The 20,517-nt window shown below is 52.9% G+C and overlaps 1 protein-coding gene across 14 annotated transcripts in view; it reads right to left on the bottom strand.

The window, feature by feature from the left end:
- Positions 1-20,517, bottom strand: part of TACC2 (transforming acidic coiled-coil containing protein 2) — a 202,654-nt gene that overhangs the window by 17,725 nt on the left and 164,412 nt on the right. For 7 of the 14 annotated variants that reach the window (XM_082722662.1, XM_082722668.1, XM_082722669.1 and 4 more), the window contains 7 exons: positions 16,993-17,053; positions 15,703-15,901; positions 9,083-9,144; positions 7,905-8,020; positions 6,510-6,681; positions 5,108-5,248; positions 4,145-4,234 (listed from right to left, as the gene is read on the bottom strand). In XM_082722662.1, coding sequence (XP_082578788.1) covers positions 4,145-4,234; positions 5,108-5,248; positions 6,510-6,681; positions 7,905-8,020; positions 9,083-9,144; positions 15,703-15,901; positions 16,993-17,053 — 841 coding nt within the window. The remainder of the gene's footprint in view (positions 1-4,144; positions 4,235-5,107; positions 5,249-6,509; positions 6,682-7,904; positions 8,021-9,082; positions 9,145-15,702; positions 15,902-16,992; positions 17,054-20,517) is intronic. The other 7 variants (XM_082722663.1, XM_082722674.1, XM_082722675.1 and 4 more) reach the window with 2 other exon arrangements.

The raw sequence follows: 20,517 nt of genomic DNA, 5'->3' as shown, positions 1-20,517 counted from the left end.
CAGAATCCATTTGAATTACTGCCTGGAATATCTGCGTGTTAATGAAATTCAAAGTACACACCCTGGTTTCCTCTGACAACCAAGAATCATTTCTAAGGGAGATAGGCTTGTTTCTCGCTGATATGTTAACATCAGGCTTAGATTAAGCTGTTTCTCTAGCAGAATGCTCCACTGGCTGCCCCAGGGGAGCCCAAAAGCCAAGAGAATCACAAATTAAAATGTGAAATAGCCACCGCTCAGAAAGAGCATGAGCTTTTGGAACCCGCTTCCAGCCCCACAATCCATTGACTCGCATCTCCGGGGACCGGGCACCTCCGGGAGTCCACCTCCGGGGACCCCCAGGGTGCCGTCACCCTCAGACCTGCAGACGGCCTGCCTGGGGGCCCTTCTGGCCTTGCAGTCCTGCCACTCACCCAGGCTCACGTCCTCCTCGTGGCCAGTTCCCTGTCGCTAGGCCTCAGGGGAAGCTGACACTGGAACCACGGCGGGGTTCCAGTCTCTGGGAGTGGGCTGGCCGGCCGTGACCATGGCAGGTGTGTACGCAGTGTGGACCAGGAATCTAGATAAGGCCAGGAGACCATGGTAAGCTGGGCCAAGTCATGGAGAGTGGACCAGGCTGGGCCCTTGGGTGGAGTAGGAGGGCGTCCAGGCTACATGACGCCAGGTGGGGCAGGAGAGGGCCCTCTCCCTGGGGAGCTGCGCATCCAAATTGGACAGCAGCTCAGGATGACGAGCAAGAGGACACTCAGTATGTGCCCCAGTCACACCCACAGGAGGCACCACCAGCCACCGACTGGTCACTCCTTCCCACTGAGTCAAGACCTGGCCTCAATCCTTCTCAACACAGGCTCTGTCTGACGGCCAATTCCCCAAACTGGCAAACAGTTGCTGAAACCCAGGGGGCAGGCCTCTGCCCCTGCTCTCCAGACTTCCTGCAGCTTTTAGGCATCCCGTTGTGAAACGCCGGGGGTGCTGGGTGGTTTCTGGACACAGCACTAGAGACGGAGCCCTGCTATCAGGCCAGTCACCAGTTCAGGTTGTCCCAGACCTAACTCCTTCCCTGCCCCCGGAAAATTCAGGTCTGCCTTTATGGGCCAGGACTCCTGGAGGAGAAAGATCAGCACCCTTCCCCTCCCGGAGGGGCCCGCTTCTGGGACTTCCTCCGGTCCGGCAGCTCGCTGTCTGTATGACCCTGGTTCCTACCGGACCCACACACATCCCTGGGCCCCCTACTCCAGAAAGGTCAGTGGCTTTAGGGATCACCACCAGTATCTGTCATATACCTGAATGAAATCCATCCCCCACAGGCCACATGCCCCTCGCAAAGCCACACAGTCGGGACACCGACCGTCTACCCATCCTGGTCACACTCGGGGCTGCTGTACCACAGCCGGCCACCCCGGTCCGATGAACCCCGGGAATGCAAGTGAATCCGAATTCACTTGAGCCAGACGCGCCCCAGCCCAACACTCCAGCCCCACGGAGCCTTCCTCCTCTCTGACATTTTCTGACTAACGCGGCAGGAAACCCCCACTGGGTCCTCGGAAGGTCAGCTCAAGGTCAGCTCCGTCTACAGGGAAGCGGCCCATGTGAGCAACCAGGAGTCGCGGCCACCACATTTCATGCCGCTCTGAGCCCTCCGAGTGATTTCTTTTCATTCCAAGTGATTTCGTTTTTGTGTTAGCAACAGTCTGAGACCACGCTGCCAAGAAGACTGGGCTATGTCACCTGCAGCCGAAATTTATGGGCAGAAAAAAGAGCAAATTGGATACACAGCTGCTGTTTCTCTCCATCAGCGATTTCCGAGGCAGCGAGGGGCAATCAAGCGTCTACGTGAGCAAGAAACCACAGGAACCTGAAACGTGGTACCAGCTACCGTGGCCGAGACAAAGGCTCCCCACACTCCCAGACAGCTCACCCCCACCAGCATTTCTTTCAGCAGATCCTTCTGAGATACATAAGGAGGTAGCTGGGGCCCGTCCCTCCAACCGATACGAAGTGGATTCACGTGACAATGTTTTCTACATCATAAGCAGGAAAGGGGGTCAGAGAACAGGCTGTCGTTGACAGACGTCAATGGCGGGCAGTATTTGCCGACCGTCATCGCTGATGCATCCCCAAAGGAAGAAGGCCAGGGGGCACCAGGCACTCGAGAACATTCCTCGCTCCATCTGAACTCTTACTAGAACAAGCTCAATCCTGCCTCAACCCTCTGGACAGGAATATACTGTAGTTATGGAGGTCAGATCTGAAGCCATATGTTCTGTCCTTAAGCCATTTCCCCTAAGATATCAAGAAATAAATCTAATGGGGAAACGAATCCTCACTGCTTGATGCTTTCTAAAAATCTTACTCATGGGCACTAAACCCAACCTCAAGGGCTGACGACGAGAACGGGAGTGCCAGCAACGTGTATGAACATTCTCGTCCCTGTGCTGGGTCCCAGTATTCCCAGTCTGGACACCCACAGCGGGACTACCTTCTTTCACTGAGAGATGTCTCTGAGAGGGAGCCCCCCACCTTGTGGACAGTTCCCAGGGGAACCACATGTGGGAGGCCTTGAGGGCAGGAGCAGCCCATAAGCTCCTGATCCTGGACCAAGTGAGCTGTTCCTTGAGATGGGATAGGCAAGGGGTTCCCATCTGGAAGCCGGAGTCTGTTCCCGCCGGGTCAGTGAATCACTGCTGGGCCTTGGACCCCATTCCATGACTCCACTTCCCCATCTATAAAATGGGACCTGGACCCCTCCTATGGCAGAGATGCTATGAGTGTCCAGTCAGACAACAGAGGCAAAAGTGAAGGTCAGTTATCAAGGGCAGCTGTCAGTTACTGCGCACCTACTGTGTGCCCGCCACGGTGCCTGTTTTCCACACATCATCTGCAGCCCTTACAGCAATCTGCAAATGCACAGTTAGTAGCCCCATCTCACAGCTGGAAAAACGGAGGCCCAGAGAGGTTCACCAACACGGTCAAGGCCACAGAGCACGCCAGGCTACCCAACACGTGCGGCATCAGGTGGGAATGAAGTGGCCTGAACCTCAGAGGACCACAGTTTTGCACGCCTTCAGCAACTCGTTCAAATTGTTAAGAAAAATTACTCCAAACTTGGAAGCCAGGCAAAGAAATTTCTGCATGCGCTGTCAGTATCTCACTCTAGAGCAGGGCTTGGCCAACGATGGTGTGCGGGCCAAATGGCCCAACACCCTCTTTGGTAAAGAGGGTTTGACTGGAACGTCGCCACCCCGTTCATCTACACATTGTCTGTGGCGCCTTTTGAGCTGTGACAGTAGAGGGGAGCAGCCGTGGCACAGACCAGATGGCCCACGAAACCTAAAACATGTACCATCTGCCGTTTAGAGGGAAGGGTTGCCTTGCTCTAATTCTACTGACTCTGGCCTAAGGGGCTGTCCGAGGTCTCAGGAAGGTCTCGGTTTCTCTCTTTAGTATTGATTAGCGTCCCGTCTCCGTACGGTTAGATACTAACTTGTAGAAAACAGAAAGGCTGCAAATGATTTCTGTTCAGTGGAGAAGCAAATGATTTTTGCAGAACACAAACAAAAAAACTTCGAAGGGTATACTGCACTGTCTTGTTTAGCCAGTATTAACTGGTTTTATAGCAAACCTTGCAGTAAGGTCACAGTTAAGATTCTGGCCTTCTTGGGGCGCCTGGGTGGCTCAGTGGGTTAATGCCTCTGCCTTCAGCTCGGGTCATGATCTCAGGGTCCTGGCATCGAGCCCCACATTGGGCTCTCTGCTCAGCTGGGAGCCTGCTTCCCCCTCTCTCTCTCTCTCTGCCTGCCTCTCTGTTTCCTTGTGATTTGTCTGTCAAATAAATAAATAAAATCTTTAAAAAAAAAAAAAAAGATTCTGGCCTTCTTTGTTCCACTGGCTCTACACTGGGTTCCCCATTTTTCTCCACTCGACCTGCTTCACCGCCCGGCTGGTTCCTTCATTACCAAGTTAAGCAGATCTTAGACATAGGCTCAGCGTCTACTTAAGCAAGAGTTAAGCTTTTAGCTTTTTAGAAAATTTTAGACGACTTTGTAGAACACCGGCATTGACTGCTTGGCCAACGGTTAGCAAAGAAACTTCTGGACCACACCACATTCTCAAGAGGCCGTGCACGGCAGCAGCAAACCCGTACCTTGGTGTCCTGGCGGCTACGGGAAGCCAGGGCAATCTGCCTGGCTAGCTTCAGAGCTTCTATCCGCATGACAGCAAACTCTAACTCCTCCTGTCCGAGGGGCGGGGGGTGAGCAAATCGCAGGGGAAATGCATCAAGACAAGACGTCAATGTGCCCCACATCCAAGAAATGAATGTGCCATGTGAATGTATTATAACAGGGACTCAGGAAAAACACACGCTCTGGCTTTCTTGCACAATTAACACCTCAGCAGATCATGAAATAAGTGTTTAATTTTTTTTTAATTGCCCTTCAGAATGTCTGTTGGGAAGGATCATGTGGTCAAATATGAGCTGATTTTTAAAACGGGATCAAAATTTTGACTGCACTGTTTCACTGGATTTCTTTCCTTTTTGTTTGTTTTATGTCAAGATGGTCAACAGTTTCCATGAATGGTTTCATATTCTCAAATGACTGTTAACCATCTCTCCAGGTTTGCTCTGAAGTTCTTAGTCTAGAGGGTATCAAATTAAGTTGTCAGGTTTAAGGCAAAGAGTAGCTAATTGTTTTGGTTCCAGATGTGAGACTGAGTCCAGATGTTATCTCAATGGGAGTCTGAGATAGCCTCCCCTTCCATTTATACAAACAGCTTGGCTCGCTGGTGATCTAATACTCTTGGTTCTGTGAATAAATCACAGACACTGCTTTGGGGGCTATCAAAACTGAAAAATGACTCTTTGGGTCCAATTTCCCATTTGGAATACAAATGGTTTGTCCCATCTGTAATCACACAATTTATATCATTTTGGCGTCTTGGATCAAGAACAGCCATCACACATCAGTCTTTGAGGGAGAAGAGATTTCATCTGGAACATTTCCAGCAATCCCTTGTTAGATCCTGTCTCATTGCATTTGGGGCTTGGAGTTCATTCTCTACTGAGGTTTTCACAAACTCCCCAAAAGGTCACACATGGGCTACAAACCTGAAGTTTCTGGGCAAAAACTGGGGGGTTCTTTTCTGCTAAGTCGGGTTCCAGATAGTCAAGCGCACCACAGAGAGAGGCTGGATGAGCTAGCCTGCTGAGGAGGGCGTCAGCAGAGGCAAAGGAGCCCTCAGGAGCTGTCTGAAGGCCAGAAGAGGACACAGAGGAAAAATAGAGGAGACACAGAGTGACATCGATACCAAGCAAGGACCATGCACCCATTTGCTGGACATTTCTGACTTAACGTTAAAGAGCATTAATGAGGTGACACTACTTTCCTTCTCATCTGGACTAATCCCCACCTGCTGGTGATGGTATCTTGAGATTGACGGGCTCCTGCGCTCCCATCCCCCAAGCCTTAGGTGCCCTCTTACCCCCCATGTCGCCCTCACTCCCTAACCAACCAGTGGGATGGAAGTTAACATTTACTTAATTATTTGAAAATCTTGGTGGGGGAGACAAGGCAGTTGATGGGTTATCCAAACATAATATAACTCATCAAGAAAACACCTACAAGTATGTGTCAAAGGTTTTGGTAAAGGTCATTTTCTAAATAATAGAAAGACAATTTCCAATGAAAAATTATCTCTGGATCTATTGGGAAGACTCCAAAGTCAAAAGCCAACTTTGTAGAAGTTGAATCATGCATGAGACCTTCCATAGTGTCTTTTTGAGAGACTGAGTCCTATCTACTTTCTTCTTGCTTACTAATATTTTTCCAGCATCTAACTGCCACACAGTAGGTGCCACACAGTAGGTGCTCAATAAATATCTGAAGCACGAGACAAATGGTCAACTAATACAGAACAACAAAAGTAGCACTAAAAGTAACTAAGTCAACAGCTTCAAACCCTCTTGGGGAGGAGGTAAAAGAGAGAAAAATAAAAATTCACCTAGAAGGATAGCCCGTTTTAGATATTCAAGGAGTCTGTTTACTCTGCAAGACTCCAGAGGGGTTGGAAGGGGAGGGATATACAAAGAGGTCTACAAACAGAAGGGATTTCCCATCACCAAGGCCTGGGAGAACCAAGTGTTCCCTAAACGAGTGTCCCCTGCCCTATCATTCTCTGCCCCTGACCTAGAGTATGGAGAAGCAGGTACAAACTGAAGTCCGTTCCAAAGCAAGAGTCCAGCCCCAAGGGACTAAAGTGGAAAATCAAGAACCCTGAAGGCAAATAAAGCAGTGAGATAAGAACTACAAAACCACAGAGAATGAAGAGCTTTTCTCTCACGGCTAGGGCGCAGGGTCTCGGAGGCCGGCTTCTGTGGTCTGGGGGTTGGGTGGGGCCCCACGCCAGGTGCCAGGTAAGTGTTGCTCTGAAGGACTAGACCCCTTGGTGACGGGACCCACCTGGCCCAGGCCTCACCCGCAGTGATCTCAGGCCCCTCCCACCCCACTTACAATTTCAATTGCGTCTGAAGCAGTGCCCAAGGTCATGGCCTCCAGCTCCTTCTGGGAGGATTTCTCTGGCACCTGCAAGTGTGGCTCTTGGTTGGGTGCCAGTCCTCGTGGGACAGGATGCTGGATCTTTGCCCCTGCGTTTACAAGGGCTTCGGTTTCCTCAAAACTTGACCTGAGGAAGCAAAGAGCATCTTTGTCTCGTTGGAAATCCCACTGAAACTGACCAGGATGGAGTCCGGACTCAACCACCCCCCCACGACACCCCACGCTTCCACAGCTGCGTTCCCAGAGCGAAACTGGGGAGGGTGCTGGGTGGCCAGGGAGCCTGTCGACTGGACAACCTGAGGGAGAGGGTGGCCCAGCCCCATCTCAGGGCCGGTCAGGAGCACAGACACTCCCAGCTAAAGGCACAAGCCAGAGTTAGGCAGACTGTCTGTCCCTTGGCGGCGCACCTGGGGGAAGTGACTGTGTACCACATCTCGGTTTCCTTTTCTGTAGCACAGGAGACCGCGCTGGGTGAAGGTCAAGGGAGACACTGCCCACATGGGAAGCACCTGACACGGTCCCCATCACCATGACTATCGCTGTGACAACACCACCACCATCTTTCTCAATACCCTGGGTGGATTCAGGAGTCTGTCTGGGAAGTCAAAGCAAGTGCCTTCACTTCTGCTAGAGAATGGGGCAGGGAAAGGGATGGGAGGGTCCCAGCCCCAGAGCAGTACCCCACCCGCACCCATCTGCACCCACCCGCACCCACCCGCACCGGCTCAGAACAGGGCCCTAACCAGTGCTGATTCACAGCCAGAGAACAGCGAACGTCTCCCTGGCACTCCGCTTTCCTTATAGCATCTCTGTTACATCCTCTTGGTAGCTTTGGAGGACAGGCACCCCCGGCCAAACGGCACAGTTGGGGGGGCTGCCTGGAACACCGAGAGCCTCATTTAATCCTCATAAAATTTCTACAGGATCGGTTTTATGACTACCCCCTTTTACCCACGAGGAGATGGCAGCACAGGGGCTCAGGGAACCTGCATCAGGTCACACAGCTAGTAAGGGGTGTGAGTAGAACTACGGGTCTGAGTGCTGTGGCACGCTGCCTCCCCATGGGTCAAGTCACAAGACCATAGTGTAGGTGCGGGGGTGGGGTGGGGTGGTGGTGGTGGTGGTGATGGTGATGGGAGGGGCTCACGCATTCAGCTGTGTACAGGACAAAGGGCAGCCGATAACACCCTCACCAGCCGGTGTGTCCGTGGGGACACTCAGAGACCCGGAAGTGGGCTGCATGAATTCATCCATGCAAATGAACCCACGTCAGGATAAGCAGTACCATGGGGCTCAGAGGCTTGGGGACAGACGGCCTGACCCGAAACACTCTCCTCCTGGAAGTCATACCCTGAACACGGCGTCGGGGACTCTGACGTCCGGACGGGGGGAGACTTGACCGGGCTCTCCTGAGACGTGTCGAACACAAGGTACAGGGCCTGCTTCTTCGGGGCATCATCATCCTGCTGCAGGGATCAAAGGCACAGGTCAGCTCGGCTGCAGGTGGCCTGAACACGCCAGCGAGATAAAAACCGGAGCTCTCTTCTACAGAACAAGGCACTCATCGGGGAAAAGCCTTCGTTCTTCTCAAGCCAGAAGGGAGCAGGAAGCCAGTGTGGCCCGGGGAGCGGAGAGGGAAGGTGGAGGGCAGAGGAAATGTGTGCTGCCGGGAACAGTGTCTCGGGGAGAGGGATCGTAAGGGGGCTGGGGTGCTGCACAGTGTGGGCCGGCGTTTCCTGGCCACGCGCTCTGGATGGCCAACCATGGGGCCACTGGGGATAAATACAGGGGTAGGCAAGACCCCAGCCTGGGACGGGCAGACGGAGGGGTGAGGGGACGAGCACGGTGGCCCAGTGTGGAGAGCAGCTCCACCATGTTCTGCCGACCAAGGGTCAGGAGATGCAAGCCTAGCATCTACACATGAGGCAAAGAAAGACAAAGATACGAGGATATGTCCAGGCCACTAATGTCACAGCAAGCCCTTCTGGTGCCTCCGGGCCTCTGACGGCATCACTGGACAACAGCACGACGCAGGAGGTCCTGCTGGGCTCTAGAGGCAGCAGACAGGAAACCCGGGGTCCACCACCCATCACAGCCACTTAAATGAGAAAGGGATGGCAAGTGGAAGGCGGGGAGGGGGGGATGTCTTGCCAGAAAAGCCACTCTTCAGTCACATAAAGCAATTAATTTGAAGAAAACAGATAATCGTACACCTTAAAAACTACCAACCCACTGCTACACCTTTTTTAAGAAAATCTCCGACTACTTCTTCCATAACCTAGGGAAATAATGATGCAGGAAGCCTAACTGCATTCTCATTTGCTCCCTGAAAATGCCACGTGGAGGGGACCGAATATAAACCTCCAACCGCCCGTGGTCCCTGTTCACCCTTACTGTGCACCCAGGACACTGCGGGCACAGAGGACCCCCCTGGATTTGCGACCCGAGCTCAGGAGGAGGCCGGCGCCTGCGTTTTCACAAGACAGGGAAGTGAAGCCAGTCCGCTGCTGGCCTGAGGCAGGACTTACAGGTAAGGAGGAGCCAATCTTCTCCATATATTCAATTTCATAGGAGTTTCTGTAATCCAACTCTGCAAAAGAAACAAAAGGAGAGTTAGTGACTGTGGGGCGGGGAGGAAAGGTCTGGGCCAGGCAGGGTGGGATCTGGAACCAGACTCTCAACTCTGAGCTTATCCACTAACTCTTCGAGGTTTCTGATTTGGCTGGAAGGGGAGGCTCCGCTCAGCCATTTTCAGACCACGCGTCAGCCTCTTGCAGCAAAGGGACTCCTGCCATCTGGGGGCCTGAGACAGTCCAAGGGAGTTCAGGTGTGAGCGGCAGAGGTCTGAGCTGGGGCAGATCTGGGCTCCATGCACCGAGTTTTCAAACAGTCTGTTCTGAGTGTTGCTTTTCTCTGCGTCTCCCGCACGACATGGAGAACATTCCCACATGGCTACAGCATTTAGAACCCACCCCTCTGCGCTCCCTCTCTGAGAATGCAGCCCCGCCATGCTCCGAGGCAAGGAAAGAGCATACATTGTTCCTACAATGTTGCTTGTTAAGAGAAGCTTCACAAGTCCCCTGGAACATTTCCAAGAACCCTGCCAGCGCCCACAGGGCTGGTCCAAACCAGATTTCCAGATGCAAAGACTATGCAAGTCCAGTTAGGTGGAGAAATGACCTATTTCAAACAGACTGGAGACCAGAGGCTGGAAGGGAAACTTGAAAAACTCTCACTGGAGACTAGAAGCCCTCGGTCCCTTGGGTCCCCAAGTGCGGGATTGGGGGGGGGGGAAGTCCATGAGGACACCCAGGTCTGCCTCTCAGCAGAACTCCCTGTCCAGGGAACGGATTCCGAGCCCACATGACGTGCCCCAAACCGTGCTGGGCACAGTGGCTGTGGAGGTGAACCAACCCAGAAAGGGCTTGATTGTCCCAGAAGCCACATTCGCCGCTAACAGATGGCCTCTCCTACTTGAGAAGAAAACCAAGAGGTCCCACGCGACCTGCTCAGAAAGCAGGTCTGCAAGAGCGTCTGTGGCAATCCCTGATGTTTGTTTCTACCAAAACATGGGAAGAGCAGTTCTGCGTTACAGCACCTGTTTCTCCCTATGGTTGAAGGTATCATTTAAACAGTGATTCCTGAATCTGAGCTCTAAGAGGACACATTTCCTGGAAGACAGTCCCCAAACCCACGAGCATGTGGGGATGTGGCCATAGGAACTCAGGCACTGAGAACACATGCACGGCTCTTGAGTCTCTGAAGCTCCCTGGGGAAGTAAATGCCTCCGGCCCAGGGACTCGGCCTGCCCTGGGCTGCAGTTCAGCATCCGGGACTGGAGTCGGTATCCGTTCTTAGGGCGCACAAGGATTTATGAAGACTCACTGTCTTCCTTGTCTTGTAAAGGTGAGGTAAGCGAGGGGCAGTCAGAGACCAGGTGATTTCTAGAGCCCCCTGCAGATCGCTCACTTTCCAGATGTAGGACCTCAGGACTATCATTTTATTGTCCTATTAAAGACTGTTTTAAGTTGAGAAGATAACAGTGCGTCTGCGGCCTCCTTCGCCAAGGTATTATTATCAGCACCAAGGCATTATTCAACCCTAAATTATTTAGCAGAAACCCTTCAGCACACCGGCAGTGGCACAGAGCACCCAGGATGCACCAAACAGGCGTGGAGCCACCACAGGGATTTTTCCAGGGACTGAGGCCCTGGGTGCGTGCCCAGCTCTGGTGACCAGCTCGACTCGGTCATGCATCCCACTTGGAACCTTAGCTCGTCCCCTGGCAGCTGATCGGGGGAGTTTCAGGTCACCAAGCTCACTTACCTGCCTTCTTTCCCACCTGCCAATGGGGTCTCCCTTCCCATTGCCCAGTGCCCCCCATCCCGCCCTTCAGAGGCAGCAGGTGGTAGTAAAATAGTGGGGGATTGTCTCACCACCCCCCACTCCGTCCCAAGAAATGTCTGCATCAGCCACGGGAGCTTCCGTTCCTGGTGATGCCTGGAGGCGCTCCTTCAGCACAGGGCCTGAAACTTCCAATCAGAGCCATGTGGGGTTCTCACTTATTATTTACCAACTGGTGCCTGGGTGGCTCAGTCAGTTAAGCGTCTGCCTTCGGCTCAGGTCATGTCGCCAGGGTCCTGGGATCGAGCCCCACGTCGGGCTCCTTGCTCAGCAGGGAGTCTGCTTCTCCCCCTGCTCGTCCTCCCCTACCTGCTCATGTTCTAATAAATGAATAAAATCTTTAACAAAAAGAAAAAGGCCTGGAAAAGGTGCGAAGAAAAACAAATTCTCTTCTTGTCATTGACATCATCTCCTGTGCTTTGATGGAGAATCTTCCAGAATGTTGCTTTCAAAATCTCACTCATCTGCTCTCAGTCTCTCAGGGCTAAAGCCTCTGCGGGTGGGCCTGGAGGCGGAGCCACGTCCGGCTTCAGCTGTGGCCACACGCAGCTGACCGGCGGGGAAGGGCGACACCACTTACACCAAGTGGCCCAACACCTTCATGTCCAAGAGAGGTGGGTGCGGCCTCCCGACGCAGAGGCCCAAAGGGATTTTTAATGGGTCCTGTCATCTCTGAGGTCGCTTCCAGTAATCATTTCACGCTCGTCAACGTCCCGTGAGGGGGCCCGGTGGCTGTTCTCCTCCGACTCTGGCTGCCAGAGCTTGGCTGGGGACTGGGCAGAAGCTGGAGGATGCGGATGAGTCCACATCGTCCTTCCCAGAGTCGGGGCAGCCAACTCCCGGGCTTCCTCTGCCTGCTGACTTCCCTACAAATGGAGCTCAAAGGGCCTCCATGTTGCAAAAAAAGTTAATGATGTCAGGTAAAAGCCCTACCGCAGGTTACACAAACCTAAGGAATTGTGACCCCGTATGTTTAAACAGCTCATGGCTAGTATTTCTGGAACTTCTAACATAAGTGATGAGATGAAGGGACCCTTTGTTAGGGGATAAGGATGTTCCTCCCAATGTCCTCACTGTCACTCCTCTGAAAGTCTGTAGTGTGACAGCGATGGCGCCTGCCATAGAACAAGAGTTAGGCTCTTGAGGGGGGCACCTTCCCCTCTGTTGGAGCGGGAAGGTGAGGGTAAATGTCGCTGTGTGTTAGGGAGACAGGGTTGCTGGGTGACCCTCAAAAGCCCACCAGACTTGTGATTCTAAAACACTGCTCTCCTTGGGTCTCGGGGACCAGAGCTGGGAGAGGCTTCGGAGGCTCCTCATCTTGGAATCCCTAAGGACCGCAAGAACTAGGATTTTCCCTACCATGTTTCCAAGATTGTGCAAGAGGCCATTTACTAAGCAAGCATCTGAAGAAAAACATTTGAGATCACCAATCTGAGTTGTTTTGTTTTTTTTTTTAAAGATTTTTATTTATTTGTCAGAGATGGAGAGAGAGTGAGCGAGCACAGGCAGAGGCAGAGGGAGAAGCAGGCTCCCTGCCGAGCAAGCAGCCCGATGTGGGACTCGATCCCAGGACCCTGGGATCATGACCTGAGCCGAAGGCAGCTGCTCAACCAACTGAGTTTTTAATCAGGGATATGATCAGTGTTGCCATGAGCTGATGATATTAGCACCCAGACACGTCCTTTTAATGAGCTGGGCATCTTTCTAAACTAGTTCCATCCAGGTTTCTCCAACTACTCCGACAGCGTGAAGCTCTTGTGGACCCAGGTCGGGAAGCACCGCTGCGTTCCACACCCTCTTTCTAGAGACGATGAGAGAAGGCAGCAGGGCGCTCACACACGGAAGCGTGGTGAGGAAGGGCAGGACGCTGAGGAGTCTGGCAGCCCTGATCTACAGGGACTCGCCCCACATCGCTCAGCAAGTTGGCACGGCTCAAAGTCTGGGCTTCCTTGCTGCTAGGTGGGGAGGAGCAGAAATCCACTCTCTAGAACTGAGAACGAAATGAAACCACATATCTAGGAGCCTCAGTGGGACTCCGAGCACTGCACTGGTGTCAAGCCCTCCCTATACGTCACTTTGAGAATTGGTCTTGTAGCAAACACCTGTTTAGAGGGTCCTTATTTCTAACCCCAAATCTCGTTTTCCTGTGATTTGTGACTTCTGTGGAACAAAGCCTCAATCAAGGCTACAGCTCTGGCCAGATTCTTTCTGGTGATGATAGCAGCACCCCTGGGGCATGTCTGGACATGACCTCAGTAAGTTAACAGGAAGGACGATCTGATAGGGGGGCCGGGCATCCAGTTTCTACAACTGACCGCTGGAGGGAAGCAAGCTGTGGTCAAAGGTGAATGCAGGGTCAACACCTCCTGAAACTCTAACTGTCCCTTGTACGTACAGATGACAGTTTCCGATTGCCCGCCCAGTTGGGACTTCCCGAATCTTCCCGATCATTTTCTAAGAAGGCAGGTTTAATAGAGCTTTGTTCAAATGTACAGGTTTACCTATCAGTTGAATTTTTGCAGAAAATAAGCAATGATCAAATATGTCAGCAATGATCAAATATGTCACTGAGCTAATGAGTTGTCTGTTTTGGTTCCATGCCAAAGACGAACAAACATGTTAGCATAGATTGGGACACTGATTAGCTTAACAGGTACTATTAGGATCTTTATATTTTCTATTAAAAATGCACGTATTGGGGGGCGCCTGGGTGGCTCAGTGGGTTAAAGCATCTGCCTTCGACTCAGGTCATGATCCCAGGGTCTGAGGATCGAGCCCCACCTCAGGCTCTCTGCTCAGCAGGGAGCCTGCTTTCCTTCCTCTCTCTCTGCCTGCCTCTCTGCCTACTTGTGATCTATCAAATAAATAAATAAAATTTTTTAAAAAATGCACGTATTGGGGCACCTGGGTGGCTCAGTCAGTTAGGCATCTGCCTTCGGTTCAGGTCATGATCCCAGGGTCCTGAGATGGAGTCCCACACTGGGCTCCCCCTGCTTGTGCTCTCTCTCCGATAAATAAAATCTTTTTTAAAAAAAGCATGTCATCATCATTACATCAAAAAGTGACCCCAGGGGCACCTGGGCGGCTCAGTGGGTTGAGCCTCTGTCTTTGGCTCAGGTCATGATCTCAAGGTCCTGGGATCGAGCCCCACACCGGGCTCTCTGCTCAGCGGGGAGCCTGCTTTCTCCTCTCTCTCTCTCTGCTTGCCTCTCTGCCTACTTTGATCTCTGTCAAATACATAAATAAAATCTTAAAAAAAAAAAAAAAGTGACCCCAGAGAAGCCCAAGCCAAGCATGGGAGACAGGACACGGGGCACTGCGGAGACAGCCAAGCCGGGGAGGAGGTGCACACATGGGGCCAAGGGGTTCCTTCCAGCGGGGCTCGTGGCCCAGGTGTGTGTGCAGAGGAAAGGCCTACGGAGGGGCAGAGGCCAGGACCCAGGGCCCCTGGGGTCAGGCTGCAGTGAGATGGTCACTATCAAGCCTCCCAAACCCCAACCTGAGGGCAGCCCGGAGAGCCAACCAAAAGGCTCTATTCTACAGAACACACAATGCCAAAACACCCAACTACACATACTTCAGATGGTCTTTTCATCCTCAAACCGTAGAGCGGCAATCTGGTGAGAAGGTCCATATCCAAACCCCCCTCCCCGCCCAAAATGAAATGGACCTCACTCGTGTCGTTCAGAGACTATGGGCACAAAGCAAGCTGGCGAGTGGCCAGGACAGGGGAGCGTGCCAAGGAAGCAATACAAGCTACCCACTCTCTGTTACACCACTGCCCGCGGGGAGGGAGCAGGTGGGGGTGGGGGGAGGGGCAGGGAGGTGGGGGTTCCTTAGCAGCAGCCAAGAAGTACGGGTAAGCTTTTCAGGTGCGGTGGCCGTCATATTGATTTCTACTCATTTTTTTGGAATGGTCGGATATCAAGAGCTTGGAAAGGGAGACTGAGAACCATCCCAACAGTTCCGAGTGCTGGAGGGAAAGACCACCATCACCATCAGCCCACGAGATGGTTTCAGGCCCCAGCAGTGTTCCTGACAAAGAAGGGAAAGTGTGGGAGCCAATACAGAGATTCAGAAAAATCACTGTTAGCGGAGTAAGCAGTTTACCAAAAAAAAAAAAAAAAAAGAAAGAAAGAAAAGAAAAGGTCTTGATTTACCCAATCATGCTGTGCTGACTTAACACAGATGAATTTTTGAAGCCAAAGGATCAGACAGAAAGCTGAAAGCAAAAATACATGTAGGAGGAAGACAGATATTGATGAGCAAAGCAACACGCCTGGGGCCCCGTTCAGGAAAATGGGCCTCTGGCTGGCAAGCCTGGAGTGAACCGTCTGGTTTGGGGGCTTGAGTGGAAGGTGTGGCTCCCACTGTGGAACGTGCTGTGGGGCTGATGCACGGTGGTGGCCCTGGGAGACCCCAGACCTGGGCGGGTCTTGACCCACACGGAGCAACTGGCTTGACGGTGCTGCCTACAGCTGCGATAGTGTTTCAAAATCACCCAGGCGAGTAAGCCAGAGAGTAAGCAAAGCTCGAGTGAGCTCAGGGCAGGAACTGGGGGGCTCTGAGCGGACTGGCCCTCGGCTGGCATCTTGGGGTTGGGGTACAGCTGGGTTCAAGCCTTAGCTTGGAGTGCCTGGATGGCAAGGAGACCTGGCTTGGAGGTTTTTTCCCTGGCCCTGTGCTCCGCAGGGAAGTGGTCTCCAAGGCAGGGTGGGGGTCCGGCCGCCACCAAGGGGCTTACCCTCTGTGGGCGAGCTGAATTTGGTGTCATTGACGAAGGTAGACAGGTCCGAGGGCTGTGGGTAGTCCTGCTTGTCAGCCTCCAGATCCACCGTCACACACGTCCACTTCTGGTTGGTGACCGCCAGTTTCTCCTCATCGGTGGCGTGGACCACCGCGGAGATGACCGGCGTTTCTGGTGTCGCCGCTGGCGTGGAGTCCTGGGAGCAAAAGAGAAGCAGTCTCTCCTCTCACACGGTCTCTGGTCCCCAGCGGCGCCCTCCCACCCGGGTCTGCGGTCCCTCCAGCCAGGACAAGTCCCCATCAACGTCCTCAGCACGTCCTTGGACTTTGCTCAAAGTGGTCCCAAGCACGCAAATTCTTTCCTCTGTGAATTCCCTTATTCCCTTTCCTGATGGGTTGTTACTGGGGTGGAGTGGGGGGGTGGGTAACCGTGGGTTTAAAAAAAGAAAATCAGGAGTTTGTGTCTGGGTTATCACAGAACTTCCTGCTCATTCACTTTGAAAAAAATAAGGAAATTTACTTATTAGCACTTTTATGTACTGCAACTACTGTGTTATGTCCACACAGTGCTTTGGGGCCTGTGAACTGATCGCATCAACATCACCTGGCAATCTTCATGCCTGTCCCCAGAGGATCTGCACAGGGCGGGCAGAGGAGCACTGGTGGGGAGCCCAGAATTGTTAAGAGCCGACTCAGGCTCCTCTCCTGGGTCTGGGGGCCTTTCTCGGCAGCCACCTGCTCCGGTCTGCTGGCTGGGACGTCCCTAGCTCAGATCAGGGCCCGACACACATGCCGGAGGCCAACCTTCTCGGTCCGTCATGGTGCAGATCTATCTCATGAAGGAACTAGTTAGAGGGGAAAGGGCCCAAACCCCACTTCTTCAGGGCGTGATTTCCTCGATCTCCCTGCTTGGGTTTTGGCTACACAATCCAGTGCGCCTGACACTCCTTTCTCACTAGATCTTCATTTATCTCCGAGGACTTTCTCAATTTGGTATTCACAGGTGTTCTCCGCAGATGAACCGACCAGAATGGGTCAGCGTGATTCCTCCAGAACCCACCAAACACCTGTTTCTCTACTCTTGAGACACGCTCTCATCAGACCCAAAGGGCAGGGATCAAAATGATGTCTTGCAAACGGCAAGGGAGCCCCCAGGCAAAGAGGATGCTGGAAACGGGCCCGTGATGAGCAGAAAAGAAAGCTCTGTTGACCAACAGGGAATCAAAACGCATGGGCGTTCGCTGCCCAGGTAAGGGGTAAAATCATGCAAATCAAAGGGATATCGTACCTGAGAAGGTGGATCAGAGAGAGGAGACCGTTTTGGCGATCTTTTCACCCTAAATGTGTCACTGGAAATAAAACGGAGAATGTGAACACAGCAAACAGGGGTACAGAACAGTCCAGAGCTACACAGCGCGGACCGAAGCCACGCCCTCCGGCCTCCGCCGCCGCACACCGGCTAAGAGAGGGCCACGCTGACGATCCATCCCAACCCGACACCCGAGATCATCGCTGCCCCCCAGGGAAAGAATCCTGGAGCTGGAAATCTTTTAAAGAGATGCCATTTTGGAGAGCTGGCCCAGAACACGCAGCTAAAATTAGCCAGATGTTCTTATTTTAAAAAGCAGATTTTGGTGAGGTTAATGTATCCAGATTCATCCAAGAACGTCTGAACCAAGTGAGGTGCGGGGCAGGGACCTCGACTGCTGACACGGATGAGCGCGACCCCACTGACGGACTGGCAGGTCGACACAGCAAACCACGGACAGAGCCAGAAACAGGAAGAACGTTCTGGGTCTTCAGGGAAAGTCCCTTCCCGCTCACTGGAACTCAGAGAGTAAAGGAGTCCAGCATCTTGGCACTTCTGGGTGAGAGTCTAACCAGAGGCGGGGCCAGGGTGAAAGGATTCTTTTTTAAATTGCAGCGCAGTTCACACAACATACAATTTACCATCTCCGAGCGCCGTCAACTACTTCCACACCGTGCCAGCCACCTCCGGCGCTCTTCCGGCACGAGAGGATTTCTCTACGGTCTATTCCGAACCACAGTTAAGGACTCTAACCTCCCTTCCTTTTTCCTTCATGTAAATAATTAGGGGCAGGGGCAGGTCACTCAAGGCAACGGGAACATCAGATCAGACTTGCAAAGGGGTCCACGGTGGAGAGCATTTTTAGCATAGACGGTTCCAGTGAATCCCTGAGCGGGCAGGGGGGTCATTTCCCAGGCAGAACGGAGGCCTCCCCACCTGCAGCCTGGCCCCCCGTCTCAGGCCCCTCTGTGGTATGGTCTTGCCTCCAGCAAAGCAACAGTGTTTTGGGGTGTGGGTTGTCCCCCAATCTTAGACCCCACTCCTTCTCCCTACTCTAACATTAACTGGATGGACAGGGCAATTCAGGACTCAAGTTCCCTCTCTGTGTCCCCTTCAACAGCACGCTCCAGCAATGGCATCCAGTCATGAAAAAGTAGAGAAATGGTGACTTACAGCATTGACAGCATCTGCCTTGCTCGCCATGCAGCCGTAGCCCGGAGCATGTATTTACCCATGCATATAAACATTTAATTGTGTACTGGAGAGTTGCTAACTGGCTCTAAAAAAACTCAAGAAATCCCTTGGGCAGAAGCAAGCCTGACAGACTCGACCCTATTCTGGGGGCCGCTGGAGGCCTGGGACCAGGCCAGCTTCCCTTGTAAGATGGGGTGGGTACCTGTCCTAGGGCCCCTTGGAGGTGCCCACAGTGACCCTCCCGTGGTGGCAAAGCAGTACGGGCACAGAGGGGTTGGCTCGGGCTCCACTGATACCCAGCAGGGTGGCCCACAGTCGGCAAGCCAATGGAAACCTGGCCTGATCCTGGGAGGCCACGGATGCGGGCCCAGAGCAGGCTGGCGAGGGCTCTCACAGCCGTGCGCTCCACTCCGAGCCCACCTGGCATTTTAGGGGATCTCAATTCGAACCAGCCCCACGACCTCCACTTCATATGGTAGCATGAACAAGCGACCTCGGGCCGCTGCTGTGGTTGGCCAGGTGGTTCTGTCATCGTGAAGCCTCCGAGCTTTGAAAGCAATCGCTCCCTAGTCCAGTTGGAAATGAGAGAATGGAATGAAAGCTTAAAAAAAAAAAAATGTATGGGTTTCAGATGAAGACATCCAATATGCAAGAGGGGAAAAAAAAAAAGTTCCATTCCTGACAAGCAGACAGATGTGGATAATCACATTTTCACAGCCAAGCAGTTTCACTTATGCTAATCGCTCTGAAACAGGAACGTAAGTCTGCTCCTGGGGAGCCCCACGCCCCCCGCCGTCCCCAGGCCCGACACGGAACCATGTAAGCGGCAGCCATGGCGAGGAAATGGAGAAACAGAAAGCAGAAAAACAGAAAGCAGAAAAGCACAGGTAGGGTGAGAGGCAGATTCCATTCAATTTACTTACAACAGAGAACACACAGACATCACATCTTCAACCATCCTAAGACAAGAAGACAAGAAAAGAGAGACAGACAGAAGGAACTGACAAAAAAGATAAATCTGCAGGCGGCCGGCTGTCAGTGGGTTGGGATACAGAAGCCATCCCTGTGGCAAGCATGGCCACCGTCCCTGCTTTCTGGAGAGGGGCTGTGGCAGAGCACCTTCCTCTCCTGCTCCCAATCACCCTGTAGGTGCCAGTGCCCGGAGGGCTTTGTCTCGCCCATGTGGGATTCCAAGCCTTCGGCACGAGCGGTGAGACACAGAGACGGGCTGGCTTCCCTGACCGGTCAGTTAGCGCCGACGGCAGAGCAGACGGTACCGCGGCTACCCATGGGAAGGAAGGGATGCGTGATGGCTACAGGTTGGCCCTCGGTCCAACAAGGAGAGATCACAGCTTTGTAGTCTGGGCATTTCAGACTTCTGTTCGAGGCATTGAAAAAAGCTTCCAACACTGCTTTGACGGAGTGTCTAGGAAGGGCCTGGCTGGGAAGCTGATCTCAGAAGAGTCTTGGGATCCACGGCCAATGCCTGCTTAGAGAACCTCCTCTCAGGAAGCCCCGAATGGGAGTAAAAAGGTCACCTTATCTCAGTCCGTACCAGGCACAGTCAGAGAGGCCAGCGGCTGTACTCTTGTCTGCCGAGTTGGAGGCAGAAGCCTGGTCTCTGGGCCTTGTTCAACTACTGACCATACTTCCCGGGAGGGCAGGAGAAAGGCTCTAAGCACCAATCCCATCACACTGGGACCCACATCCTGAGCAGGGACCCGCAGCCATCCAGGTGACAGCTGGGTCTGGGTCTGGACGCCAGAGGCACTGACATGGAGTCCTGAAGGGTACCCTACTTGGCAGGGGTATGGACAGCAGGACTGATTAGGAAGGGCCACCCAGGGACTGTTTTCTCATTGATCTCTTCTGGACCTCCCAGAGCCTTGGAGTCTTGTGTGCAAAAGATGGCCAGAAACACGAATGAGCACAAACGAGGTACTTCACACGGGCTGGCTGCAGGGCAGGCAGGGGTCCAGGCCAGATCTCTCGCTTCGGGACCATTAAAGGGCAGATGCAAATCCTACAGATTCTAACAATATTTTCAAGATAGCTCTCCCTAGCTTGTAGGCCACCCCGAAAGCAATTCCCATGCTAACCAGGGAAAAGCTAAGTCACCAACGGAAGGTTGACCAAGTCTCTACTGGACAGTCCCTTCTTTATGGGCCCTTCCACACTCCCCTGGAATCAAATGTCAGGTCTGCAGCTAAAAATAATGCTTTAAACCACTGTCATAAGACGACAAAGGATCAAGGACTCTAGACCCAAAGGGGTATGTGGCGGGGAAATGCCACCACTGTGGGTGCAGAC

Source organism: Mustela nivalis (genome assembly GCF_964662115.1).
Source record: "Mustela nivalis genome assembly, chromosome: 2".
NCBI lineage: Eukaryota > Metazoa > Chordata > Mammalia > Carnivora > Mustelidae > Mustela > Mustela nivalis.
This window is presented reverse-complemented; position numbering and strand designations above follow the sequence as displayed.